The following is a 16,789-nucleotide window of genomic DNA, read 5'->3' as shown; positions in this document are numbered from 1 at the left end:
TTTCTGAATGTTCTGCTTGTGTACTATGGAGAACGTGCTTTGGAAACAAGTTAGCATCCATTAATTTGACTAAGAAGAGAAAGTAGCCACTTTTAAATTCAAAGTTTCATAAAGTTAACTAAATGGAAATCTCTAATTTTTCTAGGTTTCAGCATCTTTATCCTAAAAATGAAAATACTAATACTTGCCCGCCCCCCCGAGGTGCTGTAGGTAAAGAAGATATCTCCAACAGCATATAATCACAATCACAGTTAATCAAGTTAAATGATGGAAGAAACCTCAAAAGGAAATTAAATGATGAAAATCATCTATCCATCACTTTTACACAGGCGACACGGTATGACAAAGAAAGCGCATTATCTAGAAATAGAGACACGTATTCTGGTCCTCGTTCTGCCACTAACACTTCCTGCTATCTTGTCCATTCATTTCCTCTCCCTGACGCTTATGGTGAACCTGTTAGATTCCTGCTACTAATGCTACCCAAACTGCAAATAACAAATGCTCTACCTCCCTAACAGGCTGTTGTAACAATGGAGTTAAACACTTTGTCGGCAAATTCTTCAAGATAAAAGAGCTATGAAAGTACCCAGTGATTTTATTCTATCACATATTACACACATATGACATTATAACGGCTATGTCTAAGTGATCTTCTCTAGCATGAAGCTAACTTGCCGAGTCAGGTTCAAGAGATTATGAGGCTTCCTGAGCCTCGGTTTCTTCATTCGTGAAATAAGGGTGTTGAGCTAGATAACTTCAGTATTTCCCTCCAGCGTTTATCAGGCTAATGAGAGACCTAAAGCTAAGAGAGGTGAAGTGACTTGCTCGAGAAAGTCAGTCAGTACCAGAACAAAACTGGGATTAGAATTCCAGTTTTCTACTTTTCAAAAGTATCATGCCTTGAAAAAGATAAAATAAGAAATTTTCACTTGTACAGGCTCTCAAACCATGAAACTTGCTGTGTCCCTAAATCTTCAGTCTCAGCTTGACTATGTACTTGGGACCATCAAGCTATGTGGCTGCGTTTGTGAAATTAATCACCAAATGACTATTTCAATCCCTAGACTCTCTCTACTCCTTTAATTCCTGCTCTAATTCTTTTCCATTAAAATGAGAAAGCATTGCCATCTACTGGACTGTGAAGACACTGCTGCCATAGTTTCCAGTTTGACAAAAGACTTCTTACCAACATAACCCAACAGTTACTTACGACAGTATGAGTGAGACAAAAATAAAATTTCTAAAGATTGGGCTGGAGGTAAAGTAAGGTGAAGAGAGAAACAGCATCCCCTCAAGATTTTTAAGCTCAAAATTATTGCTATGACAATCTTAAATATAGCGAGCATTCGCCTGCAGTCATTAACAAATATTTACTGAGCACCCACCAGCCAGACGGCAGGAACACAGTGTTGACAGAAAGATAAGCACTAAGGATGCAATCTCTCTTATCCTAAGGTTTAGAGCCTAGTGAGTAGCAGCTTCCATTTATTACTGAACACCACTCACATGCCAGGCTGACAACAAAAGTTATCATCTTTACTCCTCAGGAACAATTTATGATGAGGTAGAAATTATCTCCATTTACAGTTGAAGAGACAAACCTAGACATGACTCCATTGGTCCCCGATCTCTCTCACAAGTAAAGATCAGTAGTGCCTGAAATTAAACTCACATCAATCTGACTCCAAAACCCACATTCTTAACCACGAGGAGTGTGCATTCGCCCAGGTGGAGGACAGCATCCTCCTAGAAAGAGGAGTTGCCAAAAGGAAATTCAGGCAAAGATCATCTTACACGCCTACATTAGGGGCATAACTCCTGAGCCTGGGTCTGAAAGGGTTCCAGCTTACTGGATAAAGAGCTGGCCCAACAGCCCCTCAATCCACCCTGCCCACCCCAGTCACCACCTGGCCTATTCACCAGCCACCATCCGCCCCAACTTCAAGTTACAACAGTGTCCCTTTGATAGTCCCCAAATATCTGAAAAGGCACCTCTTCCTAAGGTGCTCTTCAAATTATTTAAGGTTCTGCTATAATTCACCTGCATTATCTGTAACACCCAATAATTGATATCCAAAACAATGTTCAAACTAAGCCTATTTATAAACCAGAACTCTTCTGGAATACATACAGTTTTATCTCCTCAGCTAGAAGAATAAGTGTTTGTGAATATGTATCTAGTACATTTGTACCCCACAACACCTGTTAGATAATAAAATAACTATAAATTGGTCTCTGGCCCCAGTTCCTGGCACACAGCTCCTAAAACCCTTGTAATTCCCCTAAGCGACGAGTCTACAAAGCACCTTCTGTCGCAATATTTGGCCTCCCAGCACAGGGCTCCTCAAATCCTTTCAGCATCCCTAGGTGAAGGAGTGCCCTCTGTTCTAACCAGGCAAGAGTGAATGAGGGCTGGTCACCTGGGAGGCCAAGCCATGATCGGGAGCTTGGAATTTTCGGCCCTGCCCTCCACTCTCTTAAGAAAGAAGGACTGAGAATGGAGGTCATGATCGATCAATGCTTATGTGACGGAGCCTCCATAATACCCTGAAAGGGTGGAGTTCAAGTTGGCCTACACATACACACTGGGAGGGTGACATGCCCCAGCTCCATGGGGACAGAAGCTCCTGCGGCCGGGGCGTTCCCAGACCTTGCCCGATGCATCTCTTCCACCTGGCTGTGCCCATCTGTGTCCTTCACCAGACTCTTTAACAAGCTGGTGATTGTAACTGTGTCTCCATGAGCTCTGTGAGCCACTCTAGCCAATTACCCGAACCCAAGGAGGGGCCACTGGCCCCTGGATCTAGAGCTGGTTGGTCAGAGGCACCGCTGATTCCCGGGGATTGCGGCTGGCATCTGAGACGGGAGCAGATGGGACAGTCTTAGGAACTGAGCCCCTACCCTGAACCATGTGACCCTATCTCCAGGTAGCTAATGTTAGAATTGAGTTAAATTGTAGGACACCCAGGTGGTGTCTCAGAGAACGACCCGTCGGTGCAGGAAAAAGCCTCCAAGGGTCAGAAGTGAAGCGTGAGTGATAACGGAGACACAGAGGGATGGAACACCGTAGGGAAGAATCGGGCTTTCCCTACAACAGGAGGGAAAACTGCGTTGTTTTTCCCTTTCAGTACCTCGTTAAATAATGGGCACCTAGTAGGTATTTAATATTTATAGACAGAAAAAGAATTATGATTCACTTTTATAACTAAAGATAGGTTTTCATAATCCTTTACCCAATTATTTCCTTGTGCTTGTTAAATATTTGCAAGTCCCACATCTGTATGTCAAATACATGAAATTTCACAACACAGAATTAACCAGAACATACTGCTGTCCCTGGCAATGCCAGCAGAGGTCACTGAACCAAGGGTTCAGACCCGCGCAGCCCAGTCAGTAGGGAGACTGGCGTCCTCGCCTGTTACAGTGGAGACGTTCACTAGGTTCCTAAAAACTCAACAATTTTCTGAAATGAGTAAAGCCTTTTTGAGAAACAAATTTAAAAACGAGGCAAAAGTTTGAGTAAATAAATAATTTCAGCTTTTAGACCCATGGTAGCTAAGGGCACTTTAAGTAACAAACAAACAGAAGGAGGATTAACAGCACCATCATCATCCTAAGTAGTAATAAAAGTTTCTAGTTTCAGCCAATTTAAAGAACAAGAATGCTGAAGAACTAGTCAACAAAAATTTGTCACTATTTTAAAAGCTGCTTTAAAACACACTTCCTTATTGCTTCACAAATGTAACTCTTCCCTCTTCTGCAGAGAACACATATTCTTTTGTTGCTTCAGTCTTTTTTAAATCCCTCATGGAGTATTTCCAACACAGACATGATATCCATCTGCAGTTACTGTGATTATAAGTAGCTCTGGACTTATTTCTACCACTGTACTACATGTTCCTGTTTATAATTTACTTTTCATTTGTCTTCCTTTTCTGTCTACTATTAAGTTGACAAAATTTTCGACTCTTTTTATTCCCTTTTCTTCCTCCACTAATTAATTAAAAATATGTATTCTCTGTTTATAGCCACTAGTGGGTATCTTTATACTTTTAACACGCACACTTGACCACTAAGCTTTCTAGGAAATTCCGAAGTGGTTGGTTGAGCACCTCTCCCCCGCTCCCAGACTAACCAGCGGCCGGCCGCAGTCGGTCTCAATTCTTTACACCCCTCCCTCACCTTCTCATCGTCGTCTAGAGCGGTGCTTCCCAAACTCTGTGGGGAAGTACCTGTTGCTTTTTCTTTAATCGTTTATGAACTCATACTTTTGTAAAAGACAATAAAAAGGCATCATAGTGTCAAATTGCCACAAAAGTTTTGACACATCCGCTCTCACTTTTTATACTTGCCTACCACAGGCTGGACCAGCTCTGGTCCACAGGCTCCGTTCTGAATAACAATGGTCTAGTCCATCTGACCTTAAACCCACACACTCCCTATACATTAGTCTCCGTTTGCTTGTTAGTTTACAGACAGCACTTAATTAGATTCACCAACATTTTAAACAGTCTTATGCACCTTGCTGTAACCCGCTGTTGCTAGGCACACCTTCCCTTCGGGACCACTTCCCCATCTGCACTATTCGGTACACTACAGACAAAGGTCTGGGGGTGGTGAACGCTCAACCTCTGTGCCTTTAAAACTGTCTCTGTCACCTGCACTCTCGCCTGAAAGTCCATAGAAATAGAATTATATATTAATGGTTAACAGGACTTTGAAGGTACATTCCTTCTGGCATCTACTATTGCTGAGGAGAAGCTGGCTGTCGCCCTAATTTGTGTAGTATTTATTCCCTTTGCTAGCTTTTAAGATATTCCCTTTTGAATTATCCTTACGGAGCGCAGTGTCTCTTGGACGTCTAGGTGTCTCAGGAGAGCCCTCGCTCAGTTTTAGTGCTCATTTGGGTTTGTTTTGCCCAGAGGAGCCCATCTTTCCGTTTCTGTTTCAAGGATGTTTAGTATCTTGCTTTTTTTTCCCCTTTGGTTTAGCAAGGTAGGTCCTCTTTAAATTTCTCTGATTTCACCCATTGTTGCTTTTTGTTTGGTGTAGCAGAGGGTCCCAGAATTTGCACCTATACTGCCAGCCTGACTGGAAACCCCACTTTCGTAATGAGGGGAAAAATGCCTTTTTAAGGTTCTGCCTCCACGTCAGGTGTTGTTCATCTAGAAGCTGGTACAGGGGCGAGACAAGCAGGACTTATAAATTTATAAAACTCCTTAACTGAAGGGCTTTAGAATAAAAGGTACCAATATGACCATCATATATTCAATAAACGTCTTTCAACCATTAGGTCTGGAATCCCAGCTCTGCTAACTGAGTAGCTGTGTAATCTTGGGGAAGAGACTTAACTTCTCTGTGGCAGCTCTTCTGTACGAGGACAATTCTGATGTTTAAATGAGGTAGAATAAGCACTTAGCACAGTGCCTGGCACATAGTAAGTGCTCACTAAAACTAGCCATTGTTATGATGGCCGGGAGGAAACACTCCGCACCCCCATGCGTCCACAGAAAAGAACCCCTCACCCCACCTCCTAGGGAAGACGGTCACAGAAAGAACACTCCCCGTTTCTCTGAATCCTTCACACGCTCCTCCCCGTGTGGCAGACAACCTACCGGATTGTTGGGCCGGGGAGATGAACCCAAGCACAGCTGCCTCGGCTCTTTCCACTGCTCTCCTCCCACTCGGGAGCAGCCTGTCTAAAGCACAGGTAAATCCCGCTTTGGGCACGGGGGACCAGGCTTTGTCCAGATAAGGGGACGATACCAGCTTTGCTTGTTTCATTGTATTTTTGTGGGGGGGGTTCAATTTCAAAGGAAGTATATACAAGTTCTTTAGTTGGGGAATTGACCATATTTTGCTGTGTATTATGCACACTTTTTGCCCACATTTTGGAGGGAAAAATAAGGATGCGCATTATAGATGGGTAGTACTAATTCCATAGCTATATGTTTTTAAATCTTCTATTTATACTTGTGCACTAGAAGTGTAACTCTAGAAAGCAATAATGATATTTTTATGCAAAATAATACCCTGGAATATGATCATCGGTTTTGTTTCTAAATACAAATAAATAAATACTTGAATTTAAAAATTAAAACAAAAGATTTTTTTCCCCTAAAAGTCTAGGCCCAAAACATGGGTGTGCATTATACACAGGAGCGTGTTATACACAGCAAAGCACGGGTAAGCCACATTCGCCAATTAGTTTTATCAGTAATAAAGTCCATTTGTTCCAAACCAGGAAGAGGAGAAAACAGTAAGTTGTTGGCCTACTCAAAACCTCAACTGCCGTTCCATCTGCCACAGGGCACCCGGGGAGATTAAACACAGTGACAGGCATAAGGGTCCAAACTGTGTTTGACGCACAGTAACACTCAGTGGGTGCGGAGTCATTGCGCTAGACGGGGAGCTCGTTACCAGTGGCAGGAGCAACTCGATCCCTCAACACTGTATGTAATAAGATGCCTGACCCTGTAGAAGGGACATTACAGACAACACCAGCAGCTGTCCCAGACCCTCTCAGTAACTCCAACAACACTTTTACAAAGCAAACACACTGTCCCAAAGAACTATGACAAGTACTGGGACATCAAAATTACACACAGAAATCTGTCTGTAAGAAGCTTACAGACTAGAAAGGAAAAGTTGTGAAGTGGTATGGTTTATGTCAAAGGTATACATAAGGTGCTGATGTACTACAGGGTCTCAGAAGATGAGCAGGGCTGAAAAATAAAGAAGAAAAGGTTGTCTATCACAGCCTGAACTGAGTTCTGAAGAAGTCACTGGGAATAGCTTCCATTATGCCATTAAAACCAATGAGCAATTTTCAATTCTCATCCCAATTTGACTACTCCCTCCCACTGAAATGACAACAACGACAACCAACCATAAACCTCTCTTCCTCTGGCCTGAGAGTCTGTAAGAGACCTCACTCGCTTTTCTGTATTTACACCACGCCTTCTCAGTCACTTCTTGCCTCCCTCTCTACTTGGCCTTAAAAGGCAGAGGTCATCAAGGCTTGGTTACTAAGGCCTGTCCTTGGTCTATCTTATCTGTACTCACGACTTCAGTGGCTATTTGCCATTGGCCCCCATACTTATATCTCTAATTCACTTCTCTCCTCTGAACTCCAGACCCATACACCCAAATGCATCCTTAACACCTACATACGGGTATCTTAAAGTCATCCAAAGCCTGTGTAATCAAATCTCAGTTCATGATCTGCTTCCACCAAACCTGGTCTTCCTCCAGTGCCCCTTAGTCTCTCCATGTCTGGCAACTTTATCCATTCTTTATCCAACTTTGCCCAAGCCAGAAAACCATGTCATCCTTAATACCTCCTTTTCCTTTATAACCTAAATTCAAACTATGCCAAGTCCTAATGGTTTTACCCCCTAAACTGTCCTTAATCCATCCTCTCTCTATCTACCATAGCCCTACCATTCCTAAGTATCAGCACCTCTTACCTGATATACTGTAGGAACCTCCTTACTGTCTTCCCACACATATCTTGTCTCTGTTACAGTAACACCTTACTACAGCCAGAGCGAAATTATAAAAGCACAAATCTGTATCACTGCCAGGCTAAAAATCCTTCAGCACACTCCACTATTAGGATATAACCTATAAAGGGTTCTATATGCAGGGGCCACACCTACCTCCCCAGCCTCACCTGGCATCATTCTCCTCACCACTCTAACCTTCCCCAAAGCACACCAGGTGCCCTTCTACGACACAGCCTCCAGCACATTGCCCTCCTCTGCCTGCAATGACCTCTCGTTCCCTCCACATGGTTCACTTCCCCTGGTCCCCAGAACTGTAACCTTAAATGCCAAGACCCCAAGAAGACCTTTCTTGAGCCATTAAAGAGTAGGTAATAAGGTCCTCATGGCATGTTTTTATAGCACTGACAACCATTTTTGAGTTCATATATTTTTGTTAGGTTCCTTTATGAATGTTTCTCTCTTCCACACACTCCACGACAGCAGGAAAACATACATTTGCTCACCACTGTACCCTCAGCACTTATAACACAGTGGCTGACATTCAGCAGGTGCTCAATAAATAGTTGGTAAAACAATGGAGCATTCTAACAAAAGGATCTCAAGACAACCAGAATTATGAAACAGCATGATCACTAAGAACCAATAATGTAGAGAACACACCGCGTCGGTCTGTGATGCTATCAAGTGGAATACAGAGCATGAGTCACCTGGCACTGCCCCATCAACAGCAGGCCCATAGCACTGAATACGGATTCTCTTCCCTCCCCTTTCTCTAGTCGCCCTTTAGAAATAGAGACCGCACTAACTACAATATAACTGGACTCTTTGTTTCTTAGTTGTACTGGAAGTTGTAAAAGACATCTGAAACATCTAATACTATTGCATTGCATCTAATCAAAATTCACCACTCTTTCTTAATCCCCAAAGAATTATGCAGAATGAGAAAGAGCAGTTCAAATTTTCTTTGAGGAAAATTAAGATAATTTAGATTTAGAAAGGACAAATTGGGGTGGTTACAAACTAAGTTTTCATTTTTCAGGCATTCACCCCCAGCCACACTGAACAACAGGTTTGCAGTAATACTGAAAACGTGGTCCTGTTTACACAGGGCATTTTGCCCTGTAAGCCACGGCATACCCACACTAAACAGAACTCCTAGCACCGGGAAGGTCCTCTTACCTTATGTTCAAATGGAGCACCATAGTAGCCATCATTCAGCCCAAAAATTACTTCATTTTGGTTGCGGGCATGAATCTAAGAGAGGAGGAAAACACACTATTAGTTCTTCGCATTCTGATCAAGTTTCAATATGATGACAGAGTCACAGCTGCAAGAGGATGGACACTTCGGTGCTGAAACCCAGGCTGGCTGTGCCTAGCAAGCCAGCAGAAAACCAGTCACTGTCATCGGACCAGGTGATCGACTGAGAGCAGGACCCTGCTGTGGTCAAAGGCCTCACAGAACCTTCACGTGAGGTGACAGGCACCACCATTCACATACATTTTCCACAAACACTTCTCGAGGTTGTTTCGGAAAGACTATTCCTAAAGCACAGGAATTTCTAAAGCTTTCTCTTATCTCAAAGTAACACAATCCGTTAGTCTATAAGAGTACCTTAAAAAATATGAAGCCCTAGGAGAAAAAAAAAGATTAATACTTTTTCTTTTCAAAAAAGACAATTTAAAGATAATATATAATTCCTAAAATATTTAAATGTCTGCTTAGTTTTTGTCTGCATGCCATTCCCTTCCAAACGCAACCAATCTGTGTTTCAGTCAGTCCCACCTCAAAAAACTTCACCTGCAAAGTAGGAAGATTAAAAGTTTAAAACTGAAGAACTCAGATAAAAACTAACTCAAAATAGTATAAAATATCCAATTGTGAGACATGCAAATAGATTTCGTTACTTGATCAGGAAGAGCTGTGGCTAAAGACAATTTTTAATTGCATCAGCAGTGAAGGATTAACTGAGGGTTCAAGTAGGGAAGACAACAAAAATTACCAGAATAGAACAGTCTCTCCTTCCTCTAGCTACAGACGGAGTAGCCAAAGCCAGCAGCAGAAAATTCCTGTGAACATTTACCTAACCTCCACATCTCCCACCTCTATTACTAGAGCAAATTAATCACACGTTCCCTGTTTACCCACAAGACTTACTTAACTAAATACACCACCACCAAAAGATTAGCCTGCAATAATAAATGTATAATAAAACTATAAACCTATCTCAAGAAGTATTTCATTTTATGAAAGAAAAGAGAAAGAATTAGAAAGATTAGAAGGGACTTGAAATTTTATGAACATAAAATATTTTATACACATATACAGCTAAGGGGAAAGATTAAAATCATATGAATCTAAATGTTAACAATGGTTGTAGCTAAGCAGAAGGATTATACATAATTTTTTATTTGCTTCTCTGTGCTTTTCAAAATTTTCCAGTGTCCACAAAGAACATGTATTACTTTTAAAACTGTAAGAAAATATAACAGTTGGAGGGAGCTGGGGGGTGGGAACCTAACAGCAAGGGCAAATTTAATATGAAGGTCAAGTTCTTATGACATAAGCTTCATGAAGATGGTATTGAATTAGTTTGCTGAAAAATAAAGAACAACTCAGTTCTAGTACTTGAAAAGATAGTGGGCTAAAAAAAAAAAAAAAATCGCCCTGGCCAGTGTGGTTCAGTTGGTGAGGCATCATCCCACAAACCCAAAGGTCACTGGTTTGATTCTTGGTCACAGCACAGGCCTGGGCTGCTTGTTCAGTCTGGTTGGGGGGCACATGAAAGGCAGCAGCCTGATGTTTCTCTCCCTCTCCCTCCCTTCCCCTCTCTCTAAAGTCAATAAGCATGTCCTTGGGTGAGGATATAAATAATCAATTTTTGAAAGATTTTATTTATTTATTTATTTTAGGGGGGGTGGAGAGAAACATCAATGCATGGTTGCCCCTCACATATCCCCCCACTGGGGACCTGGCCTGCAACCCAGGCATGTGCCCTGACTGGGAATTGAACTAGCAACCCTTTGCTTCGCAGTCAGGAGTTCAATCCACCAAGCCACACCAGCCAGGGCATTAATTTTTTAAAAATCAAGTGATCAGGTTCTACTTCCAACTTCAACTCTGATTTATCTTTGGAGTCTTAGTGCCCAGCACTCTACCCAACTTACAGCAGTTAATCAGTGTTCGTGGTCCTTCTTTAATTCCTTATCAGTCAAAAGCAAAAAATGTTCCTGGCTGCATCTTACAGAGGTATCATAAACATTAAAAGAGATAACTGAAAATGAAAGTACTTTTTGGAAGTTAGATATGACTAATGTTGGGAGAGGGAAATCTAATAATGTATCAGAATCAGGCAATCAGAAAGCTCAGAAAGATCTCTTTGTTCTTGAACTAATAAAGAAAAAGAAAAGCATGCCTAATAAACAGGCTACATGAAATTCCACACGGCTATGTAAATTTCAGTACTGTGAAATTATGTTACTAAGAAATACAGATATACTATACTAAATGATAATATATGAGTATGATCCTTTATTCACTAATTATAGGCTAGTGACCCAAACAATTATGTCAGAATACTAATACAGAGATCACAGAACACAGAGCTCTACTAATGTAACCACAACCTGACACTTGGATCCCTTTATGAAAAGACAGCTGAGAGAGCTAATGAAATGAATAACACACACAGTCTGAGCAGCGATCCAGTAGTAGCCTACACCTCCCAAACTCTGTGACCTTTAGCAAATCAATCTCTCTAGGCTTCTGTGTTCTCACTTTGATGGAGTAAAATAACAAAACTTGCTCCCCAAGGGCCCAGGTCATTGTGTGCATGTAAAAGAGTTGCATAAATATCAAAAGGTACCCAAACAATTAAAAGGTATACAATTACTGTTGTTAGCGATACAAAGTTCTAGCCACTTACACAATGCACATTAATCCCCGCGATCACGATCACACATGGCCCACATAAGCAGTTCAACAAATGCTCCCAATTCCCACCTTGAACAGATCTATTTTCAAACTCCTTTGCCTCTTTGTCATCAAAACCCAACCCAACTTTGTTCATGACCTCTGGGTAAAACATCCTGATTTCCTCCGTTACCTCTAAAGACTGTTCAGGAAACGGGTTATAGCTACAGTGCTGGCACAAACCAGTGTGTGACTCTGGACAAGTCGCATCATCGTTCTGGGCCTAATTGCCTCAACTCAAAATGAATGAATTGGATTATGATTTTACTTGTGTGCCTGTCCACACCTTTTCTCCTTTGGCTGATTCCAACATATCATTCAAAATTCACCAGGACTATCAACCAAGTTAGTCTAATTAACATTTGTAAAACATTTCATTCAATGACAGCAGAATACACATCAAGTGTAGGTGAAACATTCATTCACCAAGATAGATCATATCCTCTGGGCCATAAAATAAATCTCAAAGAAGTTCAAGGAAGGACTGTTATCGTACAAACTATTTTCTCTAAACTCAACAGAACTGAAGAACAAATCAACAAAAGAAGGATGTCTGGAAAATCTACAAATGTTTGAAAATTAAACAACATACCTCTGAATAAGCCATAGGTCAAGAAGAAATAAAAGGGAAAATCTTAAATATTCCTAATTAAATAAAAATGAAAATACAATACCAATACTGGTGGGTCACACTCAAGCAATGCTTAGAGGAAAATCTACTAAATACTTCCTTTAGACAAGAGAAGTTTCAAATCAGTAATCCAGGATCCTGACTTAAAAAAACTAGCAAAGAACAGCAAATTATACCCAAAGCAAGCAAAAGGAAGAAATTGATAAAGATAAAAGCAGAAATCAATGGAACTGAAAACAATAATCATTTTAAGACAGAAACTATGAATAGCAAGAATAAAAAAGGAAAGCATCACCATATCCTACATACATGAAATGGATACAGTAATATTGTGGAAATTTTTATAGCAATAAACTTGAAATCTTAGGTAAAACCAGCAAATTCCCTGGAGACAACCCATCAAAGTCCACTTAAGAAGACAGACAATCTGTACAGCCTCTGACCTAATAAAGTAATTAAAGTCATACTTCTAAACTTTTCCATAAAGAAATCGTAATACCCACATGGCTTCACTAAAGAATTCTATCAAACATTCGTGAAATAAATAACAACAACTCTACACAAATTCCTCCCCAAATAGAAGAGTAAACACTTCCCAATCCGTTTTATGAGATCAGCATTACTCTGATACCGAAGCAGATAAGGACATTTCAAGAAAGTACACGCAGATGTCCTCCATGGAATTAGATGGAAACAGTCTTAGTTGAATGTTAGTGAATCAAATACACTCCAAACAAAAAGAAACTTCCTCAACTTGATAAAAGTATCTACAAAACTGTATAGCTAATACCCTTAATAGTGAAAGACTGAATACTTTCCCCTAATATCAGAAATAAAACAAGGATGTCCACACCACACGTTGACCTTTTTAACACTGTAATGAGATCTTAACCAGTAAAATAAGAAAAGAGACATAAACATTAGAAAGGAAGAACTCAAACAGCCGGCCTCAGAGAGCCCCCACCCCTACACCTCTCCGTAAAAGGCCCCAGGCCCAGCACCAGCAGCAGTCCGCCTAGATTCACAGCTTGGCTTCCTCTGGGAACCTCCAAACCCAGCACAAGTAGCACCATGCCGGATTGCTTTATAGCTCAGGCAGGGTGGACCTGGGCAGAACACAGATGGGGGCTGACCTTGGCCTGTACCACTCGGGAAACCCCAGAGACTGTGCACCCAGTGGACAGCTACAGACCACACCAGACTTATTTAAGAAAAAGATGTTCAAAACTATTAACAATAAAATGTCAATATACACATATCTATCAACAATTGAATCTAAAAACCAAACTAAGTAAAACAAGAAGGAGAGAGACAGAATCACGGATACGGAGAGTGTTTTGATGGTTGCCTGATGGGAGGGCGGTGTGGAGGAATGGGTGAAGAGGTGAGGGGATTAAGAAGCACAAATGGGGAGTCACAAAATAGCCCTGGGGATTTAAAATACAGCACAGGAAATGGAGTAGCTGCAAAACTTATACACATGACCCACAGACATGAACAGTGGGGGGGGGGGAATAGCCTGAGGAAGTGGGGGGTGCTGGGTGGAGGGGCAAAGGGGGAGCAATTGGGACACCTATAATTGCATAATCAATAAAATACAATTGAAAACAATTTTAAAAAAGAAATACCATAGCTTATGTATTATTAGATAAAATATGAAGAAACATCAGGAGTGTTTGTAGATATGACTAACATTTTAGGGTTAGCTTTAACAGTAGTCCTACAGGCACCACAAAACCGAAATGGCACGCCTTCCGAGGTAAAGTGGGGCGGGTTACCAAGGACCAGGCATATATACCAGTGTGCCGCAGCACAGAGACAGTGCGTTTTTAAGTCAAGCCGATCTGGATTTAAATCTTAGCTCCAGCTAGCTGTGTGCTCTTGAGCAGTTTCTTAAATTCCCTGAGGACCAATTTTCCCATCTGGGAAATAAGAGCAATTAGTATCAACCTTCACACAGTTGCTGTTAACCTTAACTGTAATAACCTATGTCTGGGAATGGTAAACAGATTTCGTTTCACATGCTGTCCCAACGCACTGCTAGCTGCATCCTGGAAACCGCATTAGAAAGGATCATGGTGCTACTCCTGGGCTCAGCTGGAAAAGTGCTGTGATCGCCCAGCTACATCACTCACGGGGAACAGGTGACAGTTTGCCAGGCATGTGCCATCCCTGTGCCCAAAAAGCAGTCACTAGTTCTTCTTATTCCTAGAATATCCCAGTGCTTCTGGTCATAAAAGAAGGTGTTTCATATTACTAGTGTGTGTTCCTTGTCCCTTATTTTCAGCTTAATTTTCAGATTCTCAGGGGAAGAGCTCCAGTAAGATAAAAGAAGCCTTGTGCTATAAAAAAGCATATTCTTTCCTACAAAAAAAATCCCTTTTAAATTAGCAGATTAGGGTTTTTCTTCATAAGTTTATTCAATTAAAGCTTTTTTAATACTTGATCCAAATTTCTATAATTATGTAAACAATCATAAAATGTGGAATCAGAGGAAGAGTTAGTATAGAAAAGACAACTATTTGAAACGCAGCCTCACATTACCTGCTGACCCAAGTACTTCAGCCCATCCAAGCAAACCTTCCACTCGATCAACAGCTGGTAGGCATCCTCCTTCCCACCCCATATCTTCACCACGAAACAGGACACAGACGTATCAAGACGGTCCGGCATTATTCCAAAGTCAAGACTCCGCCACGTTGGATTCTGTTGATGGAAACAAAAGCATGCTTTAGGAAGACTCTAACTTGTTTACAGTTATTTCTATTAGACTGTAGATCATTTTGTTTTTGAAAACTAAAGACCCCATGACTGTATTAAGTTGTGAACTTAAGTCAACCAAGAAAACACTCCAATTAACACAACAGGGATGGGTGATAATGGTATTTTAAAACAGCTCTGCTTATTTATTATAGTCGTTAAAAGAGGCATATATCCTTAATCATATGATAATCTCTCTATTTATTCAACAGTTAAGACACAATTATTCAGAACCAACCCAGAAACAATGCCCTCAAAGCACCTGAAGCCCATTGGATTCCAACTTCCGTTCCCTGGAGCACACACACAGGAGGGATGGGACACAGGGCCGGGACACGGGGCCGGGGACGGGGCCAGGGAAACGACACTGGGCCTTACCGAAGCAGCTGTCCTCTACTGCGTGTAAGGTGTGGGGCCACAGAAAGGTTTTACGGTTAATGAACTACCACATGCAATGACATGGGTGAACCTCACGAATACTGTACTAAGCAAAGAATCTAGGCCATAAAAACCTGCTAGTTCAAAAACTACCAGCACTAATCTCTGGTGCTAAAAGTCAGGACAACAGTGCTGCTTTGGAGGAGGCAGTAACTAGAGGGAAAACACAAGAGGGGCTGATGCTGAATTTCTTAATCTGGATACACTGATCTCTTTGAAAAGTCATCAGGAGATTATTTGTGCCCTTTCATGTGCTATATCCCAACAAAAAGTAATACAACTAATTTTTAAAAGGCCCAATAATGGGGAAAATACAGCATCTCACAAATCAAATGAAGGTACCTCTTCATGATGTAGTTTTAGCCCTAACGCCTAAGTAACAGCAGCTGGAGGACCCTCCTCCCTTCACATTACACCTGGAAAGGCAGCCACTTTACGGGCCCGTGTGCAAGATCCCCTCTGGGTGAAGTACGTGGGCTCAGGAACATAACATAACTTCCAAATCTCACTGTCAATGACAAGCCCCAGGAAAAGCATGAAATATCCACCGCTTTCCAAAGTAAAAAGAAAAAACGTCAAGACTTGGTGGAGGATATATCTGAGAGCCGTACTACATGAGGGATAAGGTTGTGAAGGTAGTAGTTGTACTAAATCTTCTTCAATACTTTATTCTAAAATAAATTAAAAACCTTTGGAGTGGACAGTAGTCTTTGAAGTTATTTCATGTGGCTGAAGACTGGGGTTTCTCTCCGAAGCCAATACAATAATACAGCTCTATTACTATAATAGAGCTTTTGTCAGGCTTCCTACAGTGGCCTCCCTTTACACTCTCATGAAATAGCTGCCAGGCGATGAGCAGTAAGTCCCGAGTTGGTGCGTTCAGATGCAGGCAGACACAGTCTGCCACACATTCAAAGATGTATCTCTCAATAATGGTATTGTAAACAACCCAGAAAATGAATTTTACTTATATTTATCTAAACACACCAGCCTGCTTTCTAGAAAGAACAAATTATTCAAGTACTAACATCATTTAGGGACCTAAACCATATTCACTAATTCACAGCAGCAGAATATCAGGACATGTATATCATTAAAAAATTCACTGCCCACTAATTATCCACAGTGAGTGTAAAATTATTATTTATTACCAGAACAATTTCTTTATTAACATTGATCAATGTCCATTTAATTGAAGAAATACATAAAAATAGAAAATTTTCAAAACACGCCAACTAGCTATCACTATTCTTAATACTCGATAACAAATGTGTGGTCACAAAAACCACAGCTAAAACTTCATAAAAGGCATTCCAACTTTCTCAAAACATACAAGACAGCTAACTCTCTCAAGAACTGCATACTGAATTTGTAAGTATTGTTTATTACTCAGCCCAATAAACTCTTCTTTCCCCTGTTCCATCCACCTCTATCCATCTTCATGTCTCAACTTAGGAATTAGTTATTGGTAGAAACC

At 41.1% G+C, this 16,789-nt stretch overlaps 1 protein-coding gene across 4 annotated transcripts in view; it reads right to left on the bottom strand.

Annotated features, from left to right (window-relative positions):
- The window catches only part of UVRAG (UV radiation resistance associated), a 287,802-nt gene that overhangs the window by 225,372 nt on the left and 45,641 nt on the right, over positions 1 to 16,789 (bottom strand). For 3 of the 4 annotated variants that reach the window (XM_037038443.1, XM_037038440.1, XM_037038441.1), the window contains 2 exons: positions 14,659 to 14,820; positions 8,691 to 8,765 (listed from right to left, as the gene is read on the bottom strand). In XM_037038443.1, coding sequence (XP_036894338.1) covers positions 8,691 to 8,765; positions 14,659 to 14,820 — 237 coding nt within the window. Of the gene's footprint in view, positions 1 to 8,690; positions 8,766 to 14,653; positions 14,821 to 16,789 lie in introns of those variants that run through there. The other variant, XM_037038442.1, reaches the window with a different exon arrangement.

Source organism: Sturnira hondurensis, unplaced genomic scaffold (genome assembly GCF_014824575.4).
Source record: "Sturnira hondurensis isolate 20B ecotype Veracruz unplaced genomic scaffold, ASM1482457v3 Scaffold0024385, whole genome shotgun sequence".
In the NCBI taxonomy this organism is placed as follows: Eukaryota; Metazoa; Chordata; class Mammalia; order Chiroptera; family Phyllostomidae; genus Sturnira; species Sturnira hondurensis.
The sequence above is the reverse complement of the archived record's forward strand: the minus strand, read 5'-3'. Positions and strand labels throughout refer to the sequence as shown.